We start from the raw sequence: 20,613 nt of genomic DNA, 5'->3' as shown, positions 1-20,613 counted from the left end.
TTTTTGAAATTGCATTATTATGATCAAATCAAAGTAAAAGCAAGAAAGATTAGAAACTGAAGGAAAGGAAAGGGACTGGCCGACGCCGGAGAGGCCAGCGCCGGCCGGAGATCGATGATAATAGAAGTTGTGTTGATGATAATTGAGTTTTAGATATCCTATTTCAGTTTCTTTTGAAAATCTTGAGATATTTTCTCCTAAAAAATCTCTATTATTTTTCTTTGTTAAGTTTGTAATCTTAAATCTTAATTAGATATTTTAAAATTTATCTGATTATTTATTTTCATCCGCAATCTCATTTTTTAATTATTTTAAAGAGTTACTTTAATTATTAGAATTTTTTGTTATTACGAGATAATACCACTGATATCAAAAATATTTTAATATATCTTTTAGCTATTTAATGATAATTCTACTTTTTAATTCTGAAATTAATAATAATAATAACAAAAAATTCACATTTGATGAAATTTTTGCTAATTAAGTACATATACATTAAGAAACAATAATTAAATTTTGAGAAAAGTCCAGTATATTTATGGTATTAAGACAGATCAATAGTATATGTAAACTGAAATGGATAAATTCGAATGATGAAAAACGATAGATTGATTTATTTTTTTTTTTGTCAAAGTACAAGATCAGCTTAAGCGAGCCAATTGGAAGGAAAATCGTTTACATAGGTGACTAAATGCGATATTGGACGGACATGTCGCGCCAGCTTATCCGCTTTACCATTCCTTTTCCGAAATAAATACGTCTAGGTTTAATTTAAAAAAAAATACATGAAAATAATGCATATGTGCTATAGCACCCGGATTAATATAATTCTTAGTCGTTTTACGAATTTAAAATTTGTATGGAATATTTTGTTCCGTGTTGTAGCACGGGTTACTACCTTGAGACGGGTATTTGAGAATTTTGGATATTTTTGAAAATATTTTGAGAGTTTTTGAGAATTATAATTTCTTTTACAATATAAATTTAACATACAAATGGAGAATACATGTATTTCATCTAAATTTCTTAGCCAAAAGTTATTAATAGCATTATTATATTGATAATTATTTAAAATAAAATGGTTATGGGACATAAAATTTAATGGGATGGATTAAGACGGGATGAGATGGGATGAGATGGGACTGGACGAGATTTAACACCCTGTAAAAAATTACTTAAAAGAAAACGAACATAAGACAAAAAATTTTGATGGATATAGGACCAGACGGGAAGAGAATGGATGAGACAAGACGAGATGAAATGGGACGAAAGGGGATGAGTTGTGAAATGAGAGGATGAGACGGGACTGGAAAATGAGAAGATCTTAAATGAGAGGATGGCACTGGAATTTTTTTAAAATTTAAATGAAAATTGACACATGTACTATAGGGCCAATATTAATATAATTTTAATCATTTTGCGAATTCGAAATTTATATGAAAATATTTAATCTAATGCTGTAGCATGGACCTTATTTGTTAATTTCTTTTGTCGGAACAAACTCTGTCTTTTGTTCTCTTTCCCCCCATCTAACCCCAACACGCACCTGACTTAAAAACATTTAGCGTTGCCGTTTATTGTAAGTCGTACAACCTCTTTCCCTTTTCGTTGCTGCTCCACGTTTTTTTGTTCTTATTTTTGTTGCGTAAATCGATACAATAAGAGCTAGGCACTACAAAGTTAAGTTCAGATGTCCTCCGTGGGTTTCAGAATACTATTGATGGAGTTGCAACTTCCAATCAAACCAGAACGCAGAACATCTAACCGGACTATACAGTAAACGGTTTATGTTTTCTTCTCCTTATGTTTAAGCAGCCATCATTTCTTCCACTTTTTTTTTTTTTTTTTTTTTTTTATAACTCAGAAGTGATTCTAAAGGCTTCCTAGACCCAAACACTAATCTCTTAGAGCCAGAGGAATCCATGTTAAATTTCAAACCCCCGTAGCTAATACTGCTCTAATTCTTTTTTTATTATTATTGTATTTGTTAGTTGTAGTAGCGATGAACCCAAATACTTATAATCATGTAACTCCAAAAAAAAAGAATTATTCCCCTGCGCTACGACCATGGATCATTATCTAGTTATTTCGTATTTGGCCAGGTAACATAACGATCTACTTTTATGATTTGTGAAAGATAATTTTTGACTATATTATTGGCAATCATTATACCATAATTTCTGTAACTCCTTTACGCCTATTATTAATAGTCATCATATTAGTTATTTTAGTAATTAAAAAAAAGTTGATAGATTTTTGGTTAAATTTAATTAAATCTGCAGTAACCTAAAACAAATCTATTACGATAGATTTTTTAATGAAAAATATAAATCTGAAATAATTGTAAAAAATAAATCTGTCATATATTATATCAAGCTTACCATATATTATGAAAGTTCATAGTGACTTTATAAATATGCATATCGTGAAAAATAAATCTGCCATTAACTCTAAATCTGTCATAACTATCGCTAACAAAATCTGTCGTCCAAAATAATTTTCTCACAAAAAATTTGTTATACAAAAAAAATTGTTTTGTGAAGTGACTTTAGTGCAGTGGTCAATGGTAAGTTCCTAATGCACAAAACACCATCACACCAGGGATCAAGTCCCGTTTCCTACGAATATAGGGATTTGACTAATTGCTCGGTCTGTTGTGATCCAGTGGTTGACAAAAAAAAAAATCTGTCTTATACAAAAAAATTTGTCACCACTAAACTGACAAACTTTTGAATTTTTTTTAATAATATGCTGGGAGGGTAAATTTGATTTTCATTTGCCTATACTTGTGACACTCTGGTTTCAGGGACATAAGGAGAGGTTTAAAAGAATTAATTTAGCCACCTATGTTACCAAAGTAAACTTATCTTTTTGATCAAGGGTCTTGAGAGAACTCTAGAGTTAAGCGTGCTTGAGCTGGAGTAGTCACAGGATGGGTGACCTTCTGGGAAGTGACTGTCGAAACTGTGCGAATAGGACAAAACACAGGAAAAGATTATTTGGTGATTTGTAGGGACGGTAACAAGTCTTTAAAGCCTCCCATACGTAGCAAATTGACCGTCAGATATGGATGGGCTCACAGACCTAGTGAGAGGACGTGAGGCCTAATATGCTCAAATTAACCCTAGAGTTACTTTCTCAAATTAAGAGATCACTGTAGTACTTAAGGGTCGAATTCCACAAGGACTCAAGATTACACAATAGATTATATAGTTTATAGTTACGCTAAAAAAGTTTATTTGAATTGAAAATAGCAATGCAAAATATTAAATTAAAATTGTGTAAATTCAAGGAATTAAAAAGTTAGGACTAGGGAATTTATAAGGAAATTACAGAATATTAAATCAATAAATTAATAGGATTCAAGCAATTAAAATTCAGATCTAGAACTCTAAACTCATTTGTAAAATTAATCAGTTCTCACTGCAAATATTATCTAAGTTTAAAACCCGAAATCCAAATCTCTTTGTAAAATTCAATGTTAAAACCAGATTTCAAAACAAGTTTAGAATATTCACAAATTTACTAAATCAAATCTGTTTGTGAAAAGTAATTTCGCTCATCAATGGTTTTATCAAGAAAATCAATTATATTTCCATATCAATTTCTTTTCTTAGGTTATTAATTCTAGGTGATCAATCAAGAATTAATATGAAAAACAACCAAAGATTAAGATTATAGAAGATAATGAACCCTAAAAATAATTAGATCTAATAATGCATAAAACCCTTTGAAAAACCCTGAACCTAATAAGCAAACTATATCAGTCATATTCAATGAAGAACAAAACATCTTTCTGCATAATAAGCAATAGACAATAAAAAGTAAGAAGGGAGTTTAAGAATCTTCTCTCTACAAAGGAATTCAGATCCGTCTCTCCCAAAAGCTCTAAATATCTCTCTCAAAAAACTGCTCGAATTAAAACTTAAGGGTTTCTAAGACCTAAAAATACTATATATATATATATATATGTCATAAAACACGTCAGGGACTAGTCTTGCAATTATGGAAAACTTCGGGAAATTTTTTAAATCTTCCAAAACTTGGCTCGTGTGTCGGCTTACACCGGTGTCAACCGACACCTAAAGTGGTGAAATAACCCTTCCCATTTTTTTTAATAATAATAATTCACTAGTGGTCACATACCCACTAACAACCTAGCAACAATCAACAACAGCGGATAACAAAATAATTCCATTAAACCAATAAGGATTCCAACAATGACAATCCAGTAACCAACAATGCAATAATCCAGAACCAACAATGAAATAATCAAGTTCCAACATCCTGCAATGTTCTATCAACTCAACAGTAGCAACCTAACAATAGCTAGACCACAATCAATCAAGCCTCTAGAACATCCTCCTCCTTATCGCCTTGATTCTACGATCACACTTTGCGTTTACCTGCACCACAAACACATATTGAGATGCATGAGTATTGTTATAAACACTCAGTGAGGCCATCCTCCCATCTACTGGGCTATACACACAAGCAGCTGAGATTCCATTGTTAAGCTAAACAAATAAACACAATCAACACATCAAACAAGGCAAAACTCATCATCGGTTAAGATCGGTGTCGACCGACACCAGGTTGGTGTCGATCAACGCTAGCACAACATGGTGTTGATCGACACTGCTTCTGCAGACGCGAACTGCACGAACCCGAACGTCGATCCTCCGTTTCAAATAATCTCGAAACCGTCCCAAACTCACCCAAATGCCTCAGGAACCTATGGGAAACACGAAAACAAGAAACCCAAGCAAGCAAACACCACAAATAGACAAAGAACAACCAAACAAAAGAGATCTCAGGCTTAGATCATCCATGGTAAAGCACTCACCTCTTTTGCAGGAAGATTTGATTGAGAAACAGTGGAAACAACACCTTAGGAAGCTTCTCCTTCGTTCCAAACAAGATCTCTCCCTTCTACAGCTACAGATCTCACCAAAAACCACCAAGAACAAGCCAAAATCTCTCAAGAACACTCTCCAATGTTTTCTCTCTTCTTTCTCTCTTTTCTCACTCAACGGCGACAACAACACCCACTAAAACCCTTAATTCGTCGCTTCTCCACTTATATAATCGGTTTAGTGATTTCTAATTGAACCAAACCGAACCAAACAGCAATTAAAACAAACATGTCGAAACCAGGAAATGTTGGTGTCGATCGATACACCAAGGGTGTCGATCGACACTCAGACCAAAAATGCAATATCTGGTTTGCGGAAGTTACAAGTGGCGTCGATCAACACCATCTCTCTGAATCGATTCCAAGTTGATTTCTCCGGCTAAATGCTCAAAAATGATCCAAATTTCTCCACTTTGCTCCATTTGTGCCAAAATCCTAGAAAACATGTAAAAACTCAAAAACATCCTACAAAATAATTCAAAAGACTCAAAAAGCACACTTATATCATGGTTAAAAACTACAAAAACCATGATATATCAACTCCCTCATACTTAGCTTTGCTTAGCTTGCCCTCAAGCAAAACAGAAACTTAGACATGTGAAAAAGGTTTGAAAACATAGGAACTCACTCAACTGCTAGTAACTGATCTTCGCACTCTTCATCGCCTTGACCCTCAAGAACTTACTTCATATACTTTGTCAATGAAAAGCATCAACATTCCTTACTCAAATCCCACAATCCTCTGAAGTCTCTAGTTTCACCATTGTTATCTCATTACAAAACTAAAGCAAGTATAGGCGAGTACCTTGGGAATATCGAACAGTGGCATATGGACTTGACAAGAGATTCTTCATAAATCTTCTTTCCTCTCTCTTTTCTCACTTCCATGGGGTTGATTTTTCCCTAATTTCTAGGGTATCATTTTATTTTATTTTATTAACCCTTTGCTCCTTTTTTTTTTCTTAGAATAGTAAGGTTTCCATGAGTTTTCGAAGTATGCACGGGTTTACGCAACATCGCTCGGCTCACTTGTATCCTTCTTCTTCTTTTTCTGTTTCTCTATTTTTTTTTCTGATCTTTATCTTCTTTTTTATAGAGTACTGAAGGGAAGAGAGAGGGGAGACATACTTTGAAAAATTGCACTGTCTTGTATGGCCCGAAGAAAAAGTCTATTCCCTTGATTTCCAACCCCAAAGTAAGAGATTAAGTCCGGATAAAATCCTAATAAAAATTGAGACAATGTTAGTTTAACTAGATATCCATTGAATAAGGGCTTTTGGGATTGTTGATACAGCTCATAGTCTTTTCCACACTTCGGTTATGAGGTCAAACTTAATCAAGATTCATTAGAGTGTTAGCCAAAGAACAGAAACTGTTAGTTAAAGATCATAATTCCAAAAAAAAAATTTGAAAAATTTGACTCAATAAAAAAAAATACGGTTTTGACTGACACAATAGAAACTAAAACTTAGTTAGTAGTTAGTAGTTAGTAGACACCTCCCCTAGACCTAAACAACACTGTCCCCAGTGTTTTCAAGCAAGAGAGAAGCAAAGTTAAACAAAAATGAATTCAAATTTGTAATGAAAAGATGAACATGAATCGGGTTACCCATTGTGAACATTGGTGCCGCGGTAGAGGTCTGGTACTCCTGATAAGCTCCCTGGTCCATGGTAGCAGAAGGCTGTGGAGGCTCTGGAAACTCAAGTGTCGCGGTCCCAGAAGTAGAACCAATGTCAAAACCCCTAGTAGGGTCAGCGGCAGGTGCAGCAGCAGAAGCAGCCCGTGAAGCGCGATGGCGACGAGTAGGAGGAGCTGCAACAAATTCATCAGCAGTAGGAGCAAAACGTAGCTGCTCCGCATCATCACCAATGGTGGTAAGGTCAGGTCGCGACAGTCGAATCAAATGCTCTCCAGTGGCATCAGAAAACCTCCACATCAAATCCCGTTTCAGCCATGTAGTACTCTTCAAATAACGTTCATCCATGAGACTCCTCTCAATGATAACACTGAAACCATCGGTAGGAAGGTTCTTGAGCCGAAAAATGGCGGTAAGAATGCTCCCCACATACTCAGTCTTAGTACCAGTACCCAGAAATGGCTTCGTCTACAGAGAAACCAAGTGATGGACAAAAACATCTCCAAAGTTTGGCGCTGGAGGGTCACTGTGCTCAGTAAAATAGGGAATCAAGCCACCAACTCCAAGGCCTAACAAATATAACTCTACTACTCTCATCTTTCCTGGTTCCATCTTACACAGGAAAGTGTGGCCAATGGCCCGAAGAATATTCCTGAGCGCTGGATGTTGGACATCTGAATGAAGAGATGATTTGGAGTCATACTCTTCATTTCTTATGTAAGACCATAGAGTATAAACATCCAAATACTGCTTAGGCAAAGCAATGCCATGAAACCAACGGGGCCAACCAAAGACACCACAAATCTGAGAAAATCTCATACTATAGGGTATTCCTCTAATAAAGAAATGCATTACACCCCCATAAGCCTATGGTGCCTGTTCATTCTCATAAATGATCCTAAAAGAAGCCATAAACTGATGCACTAAATCTGGATAACAATCATAATGTTTGGTGCATATGGTTCCCAAATTCATTCTCTCTATAACCTAAGATCTCATCATGGATTCCCATCCTACGAATAATAGCAGGATCAACAAACCTGGTAAGTTTGATATCAACTACCAGACAAGCATTGTACAGCATTGTCTCATACTCTCCCCACTGTTGCTGCAAAGGCTTGTTGATGAATTCAGACTTCCCAAGCTCAACAAGAAGTTCATCCTCCCACTCCTTTTCAGTGTGAATCGGTGCATGTTCCTCCTAAGGCCATGGAGCTTGAGATTGGATGGGAGAAGGAAGAGATAGGTCAGGAAAGGTGGTGGGAGGTCTCGCCGGAGCTCATGGTGGCTGGCGGTGGTCGGACTGGCGAGAAGAAGAAGCTCTGCTGGTCGCCATTCTTTGCTTTTTCTAGGGTACAATTAAACGGAGAAATTGACTCTGGATCTGGAAAGTAGAGTGAAAATTGAGTGGGTTAGAGCTTTGCATCACTCAAAACGAAGCAAAATCGAAGAAGTTATGAAGATTTGAAATGTTTGGTCGGGTTTTGATGATTGTGAAGAACGAAGAAGATGACTCGGGTTAAAAAGGGTTTCCCCAATGGCCCATTCTTTGTCTGAGGTCTAACACAGGTGTCGACCAACACCCAGGTGGTGTCGGTCGATGCTCTATTTTAATCAATAGTGACCAAATGTTTTTTTCTGAATAATAAAACTCAAAACTAAAAGTTAATAGGTTAATAAAAATAAAAATAAGATAATAGAAAATAATTAGTTCCTACTAGTGGGTTGCCTGCCACCAAGCGCTTATTTTAAGTCATTAGCTTGACTTGGCAATGGATTAGGCTGAGGGTGCATCATCCAAACGCACAATGTGTCCGTCTGGTACCTCGGCTTTCGCCCAATAATGTTTCACCCTTTGAATTTTTCTCCTTTGGAATTTAACAGCACAATAGCTCCATATGGTCTAACCTCTTGAATGGTAAAAGGACCAGACCAACGGGAACACAGCTTACCTGGAAACAGCTTCAAACAAGAATTGTAAAGAAGTACCTGGTCATTAGGCTCAAAGTGTCTTGAGATGATCTTCTTATCATGATCATCCTTTGTCCTCTCCTTGTACAGCTCAGAATTCTCAAATGCATGAAAACGCAACTCATCCAACTCATTCAGCTGTACTAACCTTCTCTCTGAAGCTCACTTAGCATCCAAATTCATCAACTTAACTGTCCAGGCTGTCCAGGCTGCTTCCCATAAAGCAGATGGAAAGGCCTAGTGCCAAGTGGTGTTTTGTAAGCAGTCCGATAAGCCCAAAGTGCATCATCTAACTTTATAGCCCAATCTTTCCTTGTAACACCCACTATATTCTCAAGAATCTCCTTGATCTGTCGGTTAAAAACCTCAACTTGTCCACTAGTCTGAGGATGATAAGGAGTAGCTACTCTATGTTGAACTCCATAATTTTTCAGCAGCTTCTCAAACACTTTATTAATAAAGTGCTTACCTCTATCACTGATGAAAATCCTAGGTACTCCGAAACGAGGAAAGATAATGGTTTTAAACAACTTAAGAACCACAGCAGAATCATTCTTAGGACTTGTTATTGCTTCAACCCACTTGGAGACATAATCAACAACCACTAGGATGTAGTTGTTCTTGTAAGAGAAGGGAAATGGTCCGATAAAGTCAATGCCCCAGCAATCAAAAACTTCAACCTCAAGGATGAAGTTTTGTGGCATCTCATGTATCTTACTAATTTGTCCTCTTCTTTGTCAATCATCACATCAAGAGACAAATTCATGAGCGTCTTTGAACATTTTTGGTCACCAAACCCTGTTTGTAGAACTTTGGACACTGTCTTGAGGGTAGAAAAGTGTCCAGCATAATCTGATCCATGGCAATGAAATAGATCATCAGGAACCTCAATCTCAGCTAGACATCTTCTGTAAACTCCATCACTACAATGCTTATACAAATAAGGCTCATCCCAATAGTATCTTCTAAGTTCTCTCAAGAACCTCATCTTATGATAGCCTGTGAACTTTTCGGCTATATCAACATACTATGGTTGGTTGGAGTTAGCCGCGGCAGTCAACAGCTACATTTCCATCCATCGGCCAATCTGTTTCGGTAAAACATGCATGGGTGTTGACCGAGAATTATGGTGGTGTCGGTCGATGCTGAAGTATTGTCTCGAGAAAGTGTTTCGGGTTCTATGATTGTGTCGACCGACACCCAGGTGGTGTCGGTCGATGTTGCTTCAGCCGAAGGTGTGTTCACCGTATTTTCAGTCTGAAAATCCTGTATCAACAAAGTAAACATGCTCTTCAGGATACACAATTTATGTAACTCTTTGACGTGTATTATTACTTAGTCATCATATTGGTAATTTTAGTATTTTTTAAAAAATATTGATAGTTTTTGGTTAAATTTAAATAAATGTGCAGTAGCCTAAAACAAATCTGTTACGATATAAATCTGAAATAACTGTGAAAAATAAATATGTCAGATATTATATCAAAATTTTCATATATTATGAAAGTTCGTGGTGTCAATATATATGTATATCATGAAAAAAATGTCATTAATTATAAATCTGTTGTAACTATCGTTACCAAAATCTGTCGTCTAAAATAACTCTGTCACAAAAACATTTTCATGCAAAAAAAAATATGTTATGCAAAAAAAAATCTGTCTTATATAAACAAATCTGTCACCACTAATATGACAGACTTTTGAATATAATTTGAATTTTTTTTAAAAATGCTGAGAGGATGAATTTGATTTTCATTTTTTCCTTAACAAAGCAAAAATGGTATTTTAGACAAAAAAAAAAAAAACTCATCTAAACCTCACAGTATATGAGTAAGTTTAGTAATTAACATCTTAATTTGGGTCAATCTACTTTTTCTAATATTTCATTTTAATCCTTACATATATTGAAAGTAATCCGACTGATCCTCTTGGGTACACACCAAATTGTAATGAATTTATTGTGTCACACAAATGAGACAAGGTCAGTTTACTTAGATCCAAAGCATAGGGTCGCCAATTGCGAGGTGGTCTGCTTTTCGTGTTTTTCAAACGAGGCCATGGTCTTGCTTACTTCTGAAATAATTTTCTCCTTCAATGTATGTAAGCAACATTAGTCAGTATAATTTTATAAACAAAGACCATGCATACTGCAGCAAGGATTTGTATCATGCATGCATTGTCTCCTAGTGAAAATAATATAATAATTTCTATCACGTCTTCGGCTGCTCCTACAATGCTATGGAATTAAAGCTCGCAACACATCTTATCTTGCTACTCTTTATGGAGAGAACGAAACGATCCATACTTGATACTTCACAGGTCATACAAATGGCTCGCTTGAGACTTCCGCTTCTGCCAAATAGATTGAGAGGGTTATACGCAAGTTTCGTAACGCAACACAATCTCACTTGAGTCGCGGAGATCTGATGTCCATTTGGTTTTCAGTTAGATATTGTGCTAATTAATATATATTTCATTGTTTCGTATTTTTGTAATACACAAAAACTTTCTCATCACTTTTTTCATTTTTCAAATTTTTTCTTTAATTATTTTATACAGTAAAACCTCTATCAGTTAATAGTATTACGATCATAACATTTTACTAATTTGTAATCATATTAATTTATCTATATATTAAATATTAATTACTAATTTAAATAGTGTAACACCCGTGTCCAGCGATAGTAGAAAATTTGAGTTTATGTCAAAGTTAGTCTGGTTGGTTTAGGAGGAGTTGTTAATTAAACCATATGCGCAGATATATAATTGAGCTTAGTTTAATTAACAACTCCTCCTAAACCAGTCAGACTAAACCGATTCAATTTTGAAATAAACTCAAATCTTCTATGATCGTGGGACACGGGCGTTACAAAAAGAGATTTGTCTAGTAAATGATAATACTGTAAATTGTTCTTTTTATAAATGAAAAACTAATTTGACCGAAAAGATAAAAGAAACTATAGTAAATGGTGTGATGTGTTAGTGAAAATCCAAATATATCTCATTTATTTTTTATTTGGATGTTTAATACCTAGTATTTTTTGGTTGGAAGAAAAATACCTCATTTATATATATTTGGTTAAAAATATCTCATTTTTTAATTTGTTGCTAGATTTGAATCTTTGGTTTAATTTGTTACATCGGTTAACGGCTGTTAAACCATAGGTACAAATCTAGCGACAAATTAAAAAATGAGATATTTTTTAACCAAATATATATAAATGGAATATTTTTATTCCAATAAAAAAAAGACCAGGTATTGATCGCCAAATTAAAAATAAATGGAGTATTTTCTTTTTATTACTAATAATTACAAAAAATATAGTTTTTTTTCTTTTTTTTTAAGATCAACCAATCTTGGGAATTATTGAAACATTGTCGTTGATATCTAAAGCCACAAAGACCCTGTTGTAAGCCACAAAGACCCTGTTGCAGCAAAAGTTTGCAATCATGATTTTCTCCTGCTTGTATGAGAATAGCTGACACATTTGGATTTTCTCTTTCGATCATGATTTTCGCTCCTTCTCCACTCTCTCCAACCAGTTCTGGCCACCTACACTTCTTTCCTAGAATTTATTTTTGTTTTAAAATAGTAATAACATATTATTGTCAAAACTAAAAGGAAAGAAAATGAGAATCTCTTAGAGCATAATTAGTGGGAGATTCTCTCTAGGTTACTCTTGTAATTGGGCCCCAATTACTGAATAAAAACCCCATTAATGGTCCAAATAAGAGAGAATTGTTGTTGTGGGAAGGTTCAGAAGCAACCCCTTAAGAATGGTACGTGGCGTTTTTTAATTGGTTGGCTCGTAAATATAAAATGGAATTTTTTTTTTCTTCGCCATTTTCTTCTTCTTTGTTCCCGACTTTCTCTATCTCTTCTCTGTCGAATGAAGCGGCGAGAGAACAAGCGATTGTTCTGAAATCGGAAAAAAAATCAATGGAACACCACCACCACCAAAGCGACGACGGCGATGAAGATCGTCAAAACTTTGGGGGACCACCGCCGGGCAACAATTTCCCCGATGCTCTACCACAACCCCATGGCCTTTACCAGTCACAACCTCCTTTCGATCCTTACGCGCCTCCGCTTTACCGATCAGAACCTCAATTCGAGCCTCACGCTCCTCCGCCTAACTTCGGAGCTCTGGCACCACCGCCTTACTTCGAAGCTCCGCCTTACTTTGATGCTCCGGAACCGCCGCCTCCGTTTGGTCATGTGAGCCATGTCGGTCATCACTCTTCCAACGAACCCTACCCACCGGATCACCACCGTTACGGAGCTCATCCGCCGCCTGATTCAACGCTAGAGAGCTACACTGGTATGTCTAATCATCTCTCTCACTCACACCACGATCCAATTTACTTAACCACTTGGCTCCATATGTTTGGAATGAGTTAAAAGATTGAATCTTGTTGTCTACCATATAAGATGAAGAGAGAGGATTACAAGTTGTTATGTTCTCTGTTACTCTAGAATTTAGTTTTGTTGTTTAGGTTGTCAGATCCTATTGTGATGTTCATGTTTTCACGGCTTGTATAGGCTATTATTGATCTGGATGTTTCCATTGATTGAGCATTTTCAAGCTTGCTGATGATATCATAGTTTATTTGTATTTCTTAGTGGTTGTTTGTTGGAAGAGGAATGCAATTCCAAGTCAATTTTGGAGTTAGTCAAGGAGGTTGAAACGAAGTTAGAGACGTTCATAGAATCTGCGGAGAAGAAGAAACTGGAGCTAGGCAGAAGTGTGGAGTTTTTGGAAGAGGAGAACAAAGACATCAGTATCTTGTTTAGGGCTGCTTTGTCTGAGAAACAAAATGCAGAAAAGCAATTGAAAGAGAAAAATGTGCAGAAGGGATCAGCTTTGCTGCAAATCGCAGGACGAGGGTTGCAGAGGATAGGTTTTGGTTTTGTGTTTGGGGAACCATCACAGGAAAGCTCAGAAACAGGAAACCTTGTGAAGGACGAAGAAGAGAATGGTGTGGTATGTTTATTACTTTTCTCACAGTCTTGTGTTTCTTTGTTTTAGCATCAAGAAATCAAACACCGGTTTAACTATAATGGAATCTACGGCAAGAACAGGTTATATAACCTGATCCTTTGTTCTTATAGTTTGAAGCTTTGTGATTATGGAGTTGCTGATTGAAATATATTTCTTTGTATAGGTTCAAAAGCAAGCCTGCGACAAATTCGATCCGTCCTTCTACCCTCGGTTCAAGAAATGGTGTGATGACTACTTTTACTTTAAGGTCTGCAATTGTTTAACGCCATTCCAATTGTCTTTGTGAGATCTTAGCACTTTGTGAAACTAAAGACCTTAGGTTTAGAGTTATGTATCAATCAATGTATGTTTAGGGATGGATTTAGAGCCTCACGGTTTGGTAAAGTTGATATTGTGATAAGTTGTCACATACTGTTTGAAAGTACTAAAAGACTTTTAATGGTCTTGCCTGCAGCAACGGAATGAGAGGAGAGGGCTAGGAGAGATACTTTTTGATGATTTGAAGAGGCTTTTGGTGTTAATGCTGGAATTGCTTCTGTAAGGAAACAGATTAGAGGCAAAGAGGATATTGAATATGTGTAAGTTTCATTTCCTCTGAGCTGCTTCATTCACTAATATTGTAATCTCTTTGTATTAGATGTCTTGATGAGGTTCATTCACTAATATTGTAATCTCTTTGTATTGTAATCTCTTTACATACAATTTGACTCAATTAAAGGTTTAAATACAATTAAGAAACTTGAAATTGTTTACAAATTGAATTATAATATTAAGCAACTTGATAGGGTTTCTCTAGTGGAAGGTGATTTTGTTTAAATTTGGGGCAACCACACAATAAATCTTATTCCGGATTTTGTTTAATATGTTTAATATTTCAACTTTTGTAATATATGTTTACTATTCTGAATTTTGTAAAATATGTTTAATATTCCAAAGTTTGTAAAATTTTATTGTTTTCTATGTTATGTAATTTAAAATATTTAAATAATTATTTTGTCATTTTAGATAATTAATGTTCGATAATTAATCAACATAAATTTAAAAAAATTATTATTTAAATGCTTGAGTAACCATCAATGGGGTTCTCTAGTAATGGGGTGATTTTGCTTAAGTTCTCTTAGGATTGCTTAACTTAATTTAGTATTAATTATATAATTAATTAATAAGAGAGTAATTATGGAGGGTTACTCCACTAATGATGGTTTTATATATTAAAAGAGAAGCAATGCTGACATGTCGTACTTATAGAACTCTGGACACTATTTCCTTTATTTGTCATCAATTTTTAATAATATTTATATTTATATACTATTGTATTTTTCCAAAAATACAATTAACACCCAAAATTAAATTCTTATATTCTCTTTCTAACTTAATTATATCCTTTAGTTACATTTTCATAAAATCTTTAATATTAATTTTAAAAATTCTTTGTTCATATGATATGATAATATAAGATTGATGTTATAATAATTCTCACGAGTTAAATTTTAATTATTATTAAAAAAATATATATATTTTTTAAATATATATATATACTACACAATCGAATTTTAGATTTCAATTACTGATAAATATAATAGATTTTGTAAATAAAAATTACAGTAAAAACATTTAATAAATATTTTATATCGCATTATGTGCGGGTTGTTAGCTAGTAGAAGTTATACCACGAGCACACTAGATCTTCACAAGTGCCAGATCAACATGGAGAATAGGTAAAGGTGTCAAAAAGGATAACCCGACCCGACCCGACTCATACCCACATAGGTTCGAGACTTTTGTGGGCGGGTTCAATCCGATCCATTTATTATAATGAGTTGAATTTATATACCCAAACCCAATAATATAAAACTCAATGGCTTAATGGGGTATATGGATTATCCATGTATAAATAAAATAAAATAAAATAATTAATATTAAATCCATAACATATTATATAAAATAAATTATAAAACCAACCAAATTTTTCAAGTTTAAGAAAATAATATCAAAATATTAAAATAGAAAATCATCCTAAAATCCTAAAGCCAAAAATCTATAAAAGTAAAATAAAAAGTCATTCTTAATTTAAAATAAACTATTCTTAGTCTAAAATTAAAAAAAAACACTTGAATCTTTTGTAAATGATCCAGTGAGATTCTTTAACTTCGTAGTCTTCATTCTTCATATATACATATTATATTATATATATTATTTTTGTTTTTTTTGATTAACCAATGGGTAACCCATACCCGTTAAAATAATAGACAAACAGGGTAAACCCATGGATAACTACCCATGGTGCCATCTCTTGACATTTTTCTCTGCCAACTATTAATACAACTGGATTGCTATTATTTTACTTATCCAATTGTTCACGTTATATATCCAATTGTTTATATATGGAAACTAATAAATGTAGTTTGCATACAAGAATGAATAATTGACTTGATTTCGGTTAATTTTGAATTTCCGAATCCAAACTACAAGCTTATTTGTTTACATATACCAAAAAATCGTTTAGCCATTATTGAAAATCGTTTAAGAAAAAGAAAAAATAAATTATTTCATAAGTTTGACCATGTCAACGATCTACATTTATGATTTATCAAAATTAATTTTGACTCGATTATATGCGATCATTTATACCATAATTTCTGTAACTATTCTACTCGTATTATTAGTCACCATATTTGTTAGAATTCCATAACTGATCTTGTTTAGATCAAGCTCTTGAACGTACGTAAGATCTGGTGCTTTCGAGAGACTTTTACTAAATTTTTAGGATTCTCATATTTTTTTTAAATACAAAAGATCAAATATTTTGGTTGACAAAAAAAAAAAAATCAAATATTTTGGTTAACATTGAACAATCCTATGTCAGGTAATACTATATTTAAAAGTAAATCAAAATTAAAATAAACTAAAATAAAATAAAAACAAATGTATACTTCTTTATTAACAGTGAAGGATTTCAAATGCATAAATCACGCTGATTAGTAAGAATTTAAGATGGTTGATACATTTGATTGTTATCCAAAACTCTCATATAACAATGTTGAATTTCGAACCAATAAGCAAATCCGACAAAGATGTTTAGACTTTAAATGGGTGAACGAATTAGAAACCTCCTAAACAACATACATATCATGACAAGTAAAATTAACAATCATAACTGGCGATAATGTTTAGAGACAAGAACTAATTTTGACTAATCAGCATAAACAACAATGGGGCTTCTCACAGAGTGAACACCATCAGACCATATCAGGTGTGCGGACACAAACTTTTGATCAGCTTCGGGACCTTTGCCTGAAACAGTCACCGTGAAGGACTTCTTCATGTGCAAGGACTTCAGAAACAAGACTTCTGGAAACACCTTGACTTTGAGTTTAGATCCCACTACCTTTGCTTTGTAGGTGCCGTTACCCATACCAACATTAGTGACTGTTCTATGGAAACTCAGTTTGAACGGTTCTGCCGCCGTGACTTAAGCAGTCATCGAAGGATAGTTTAGGTTTCGGGGTAATGATTTGGTTTGTTCTTTAGTGCAACTGCTGCTATCACCGGAGATGAGTCTTAAGTTCTTCCCGGTGTAGTTCAAGCCACAAAGAAAGGCGATGTGGTAGGATTTAGTAGCTTCATAAACGAGTCCAGGATGAACTGCAGCTATCGGATCGACATGGCCCGCTCCGTAGGCAAACTCGGCCATCTCGTTAAATGGAGAAGTAGATACACTCATTGGCCAAGCTACACGAAACCCATCAAAAACAGAGTATTTTAAATTTTCTTGCAATACAAGAAAGTTATGTTGTAAAGAAAAAAAAACAAGGACAGAGTGATTTTTTTTTGCTTACCGGTAGTCATGATGGCGGATTGGATCATGGAAGGAGACCAGCGTGGGTGGAACGTTTTTAGGTAGGCGGCTACACCAGCAACATGCGGGCAAGACATTGAAGTTCCTGTATCAACAGAGTACTTTACACGTCTTGTGTCTGATTTGCTTGGTGGGGCATCAGGAGAATAAGCAGCAAGGATCTCTGATCCAGGCGCTGTTATATCTGGCTGAAAATCAAATTCATCATTTAATCAGACATAAGAATGTTAGAATGACAACTAGAAGTAACTTAGCTCTTCTGTGTTTCTATATATACCTTCAAGATATCAGGAATGATTGTGTTTGGGCCACGAGAAGAGTAGGAAGCAACGACTGGAGCTTTCTGATTAAAGATAGTCTCACTTTTCAGAACAGCTGCTTTAGGGTTTCTGGCCAAAAATAAAAAATGAAATAAAGATGGAGCTATACGATGGAGTACTATTTGTAAAATTAAAACAGAGAGATGGGTTTGTACTTTGTGGAGTTCATATACGAGAGGACAGTGTTATATTCGTCTTCCGATAGAACAGAGACTGGAAAAGAGAAGATTGATGCCACATCTCCATTGCGACTCTTAACAATGGATGCAACGGCTCCCATAGCTTGAGCTACATCTGCATTTTGCGGGGAATCACATAACACAATGTTTCCTTTCACAAGTTTACTGTCTAGACACCCTGGTGAGCAGAACCTGAAACAGAAAATACCATTAAACACTGCTATGTGAAGACCAAAATAGTTTAAAAGGATAAAATGTTTCTTGGAATAGAAGTTACCTTGCTGAAGCATCACCGCAACTACTTGAAGCTGATTGCCCATATACAAGAGGGTGCTTCCTTCCGTTAAGTTCAAACGAGTTTACCGATCTTCCCTGTTCCACAACAAGCATTAATGTTAAACGAGGAACTTGTTTTAAAGGAATGATGATTTGTTTCTTGGTACTTACGACAACTGTCTTGCCGTTACCGAGAACAACTTTGGTGACAAATGCGCGGTTTGTATTACTAGCAGCAACAGTGAAGATCCAAGGCGCAATGCTCGCGACTGTGCTACGTTGTGGACCACTGTTTCCTGCGGAATTTATAGTGAGGATTCCTTTGGCCATGGCATGGAAAGCCCCGATAGCGATAGGGTCTGCCTCGAACGGTGAACCGTTATCCCCACCTATGGAGATGGTAATAAGGTCTACCTTGTCTGCTATGGCATCGTCAAATGCGGCTAGAATTCCATCAGTGGTGCACCCATTGACGCCAGGGTCACATACTTTATAAACAGCTATTCTAGCAGCTGGAACGCCACCTCTCACGGTTCCATTACCGAGACCATAAAAGCTTACGTGCTTCACAGCGTTTCCAGCTGCCGTGGATGCTGTGTGTGAGCCATGTCCCATGTTGTCCCTCGCTGACTCAGCAAACCCTTCTAGTTTGGGTGTGTAGTACCGTGCTCCAATAAGCTTGCTGTATCGTTCACATTCATTTCAACTTTAAATTTGACAATTTTTAAGACATTTCAATTATATAATCAGTTTAAGGGGTTTCATACTTGTTGCAAGTGAAGTTTCTGCCACCTTTGCAAACACCTTTCCATTTTTTAGGAGGGGGACCAAAGCCTTTGCCGCTGAAGCTGTCCGATTCAGGGTAGATTCCACTGTCGATAACACCGATGATTGTATCGCTCTCTACAAGATTGTTTCGCTTTGTCCTTTTGCCTTCTTTGAGGCCCATAAAATTCCAGGACGTCGTTGTTTGGAGCTTCAGTATCTTGCTTGGAAACACAGACACAACTTCATCCATACCTAAGAAGTAATAGCGAAACAATTAAATCGTATAGAGTTAATGTTATTCCATATAAGAGATAAGTAATTTGAGTTAACTACACTTACTTGCTAGTATCTCTCTTTCGGATTCGGTTAGCCAGGCTGCGAATCCGTTGAAACTCCTTTTATAATTCCTAACCAAACGATCCTCGATCGAACTATAAGAATAATAAAAAAAAACTTTTCTTAGAGGATCTATGATTTTTTTTTTAATTTGATCGATAGACATGAAACCATATACAAATAATCACATAAACACTCTGATCTATAAAATTGGATTAAATCATTGCACCTCTCTCCGGTGACATCTTGAAGAATACTAGCATGATGGGACATTGGCATGTAGTCAACACGAGCAGGGAGTGCACCCATGTATACAATATACACCTACGGATATATCATCAGCATCAGCATCATGGTTGCTCATAAGTCATATAATTAGAACCATGATATGACCATGTTAACTAAGAAAGGATAATTTGTGCAATTACCTGTTTGTCATGTTCATTTTCGGCTGCTGCGGCAAAACTCACAAGCAGGGCAAAGACAAAGAGACATGAGGGTAGACAAGAGGAGAGAGCAGGTCTTGTCATAATTAATTGATTTAAGTAAAATGATATTTTTTATAAGATTGTTTATGAGAATAAAAGGATTTATTTATAGGAAGAGATTATGTACATTGGTCTAAGAATGCAATCAAAGTCCTTTAAGATTCTTTCTCTAATTACTAATATATATTAATGGCAATATATATAACGTTTTTTCCTTATTAATGGATTTGATTAAAACATTTAATTTGGCAATTTGGCACCGTTTCTACTTTCTTGGTCCACTATTCCTTGTATCCTCTTTTATTTTCTCTCTTTTAGTTGTTGTTCATGAATTCAAAAAAATATTTAAATAGAAAGAAATAACTTCTGCTTTGACTTGGTATATATAATTTCTCACTTTATACGACAAAAAAGAATAATATATAATGTTGACGAATAAAAAAAGAATAATATATAAGTTTATAAACAATAACAGTGTAGTTCTTATTAATATTATTTAATAACACTTAAATGGACAAACAAATGAATTTTTTTAAAAAAATTAATTTTATTATGACTAGAAATGAGTGTTGTGCCAATTATTTGAGCAAATTTAAAATACAGTTATACTCCTAAATTCGGTTTATTATGGCAGCCTAATCATGTGAGGCAGCCAGACAGGTTCATATAGTTTGACCTTACATGAACGAAATATCCGCCATGCTAATGTTTTTAATTAATTGCTCTTCCGGACAACGTGTCTAATCTTTAAAGAGAGGTAATAAAAATGTTCCAATGAAATTAAGAACTTTTCCAAAAGAAAAAATTAGGGAGGTATATTCAATTAGACATTTAAAGTTATTTGTGTACAATTAATAAATT

General features: G+C 35.0%; 2 protein-coding genes across 3 annotated transcripts; one reads left to right on the top strand and one right to left on the bottom strand.

Annotated features, from left to right (window-relative positions):
• Window positions 1–12,264: 12,264 nt before the first annotated feature.
• On the top strand, window positions 12,265–14,282 carry LOC104790905 (ricin B-like lectin EULS3). 2 transcript variants are annotated; one of them, XM_087453750.1, is made up of 4 exons: window positions 12,265–12,845; window positions 13,148–13,606; window positions 13,690–13,773; window positions 13,981–14,282. In XM_087453750.1, the coding sequence occupies exons 1-2, from the start codon at window positions 12,344–12,346 to the stop codon at window positions 13,195–13,197; spliced, it is 552 nt and encodes a 183-aa protein (XP_087309876.1). In that variant the 5' UTR covers window positions 12,265–12,343; the 3' UTR covers window positions 13,198–13,606; window positions 13,690–13,773; window positions 13,981–14,282. The 2 variants fall into 2 exon arrangements, with proteins under 2 accessions (XP_087309876.1, XP_087309875.1); XM_087453749.1 differs by having other exon boundaries at window positions 12,368–12,845; window positions 13,148–13,508.
• Window positions 14,283–16,603: 2,321 nt separating this feature from the next.
• LOC104790904 (subtilisin-like protease SBT4.5) lies at window positions 16,604–19,933 on the bottom strand. The gene is made up of 10 exons (XM_087453017.1): window positions 19,693–19,933; window positions 19,494–19,588; window positions 19,268–19,359; window positions 18,928–19,180; window positions 18,332–18,842; window positions 18,162–18,256; window positions 17,861–18,076; window positions 17,663–17,774; window positions 17,366–17,573; window positions 16,604–17,258 (listed from the first exon to the last, which is right to left on the bottom strand). Exons 1-10 carry the CDS (start codon window positions 19,792–19,794, stop codon window positions 16,999–17,001), a joined length of 1,944 nt encoding a protein of 647 aa, XP_087309143.1. The 5' UTR covers window positions 19,795–19,933; the 3' UTR covers window positions 16,604–16,998.
• Window positions 19,934–20,613: the final 680 nt, after the last annotated feature.

The sequence above is a fragment of the Camelina sativa genome, chromosome 6 (genome assembly GCF_030686135.1).
Source record: "Camelina sativa cultivar CO46 ecotype springtype chromosome 6, ASM3068613v1".
Classification (NCBI taxonomy): domain Eukaryota; kingdom Viridiplantae; phylum Streptophyta; class Magnoliopsida; order Brassicales; family Brassicaceae; genus Camelina; species Camelina sativa.
This window is presented reverse-complemented; position numbering and strand designations above follow the sequence as displayed.

Coding starts and splice junctions, on each gene's coding strand:
- LOC104790905 (XM_087453750.1), top strand. CDS start 12,344: ATGGAATTTTTTTTTTCTTCGCCATTTTCTTCTTCTTTGTTCCCGACT. Junction 12,846..13,147: donor AACGCTAGAGAGCTACACTG/GTATGTCTAATC, acceptor TGTATTTCTTAG/TGGTTGTTTGTTGGAAGAGG.
- LOC104790904 (XM_087453017.1), bottom strand. CDS start 19,794: ATGACAAGACCTGCTCTCTCCTCTTGTCTACCCTCATGTCTCTTTGTC. Junction 19,589..19,692: donor AAAATGAACATGACAAACAG/GTAATTGCACAA, acceptor ATATATCCGTAG/GTGTATATTGTATACATGGG. Junction 17,775..17,860: donor TCGTATATGAACTCCACAAA/GTACAAACCCAT, acceptor ATTTTTGGCCAG/AAACCCTAAAGCAGCTGTTC.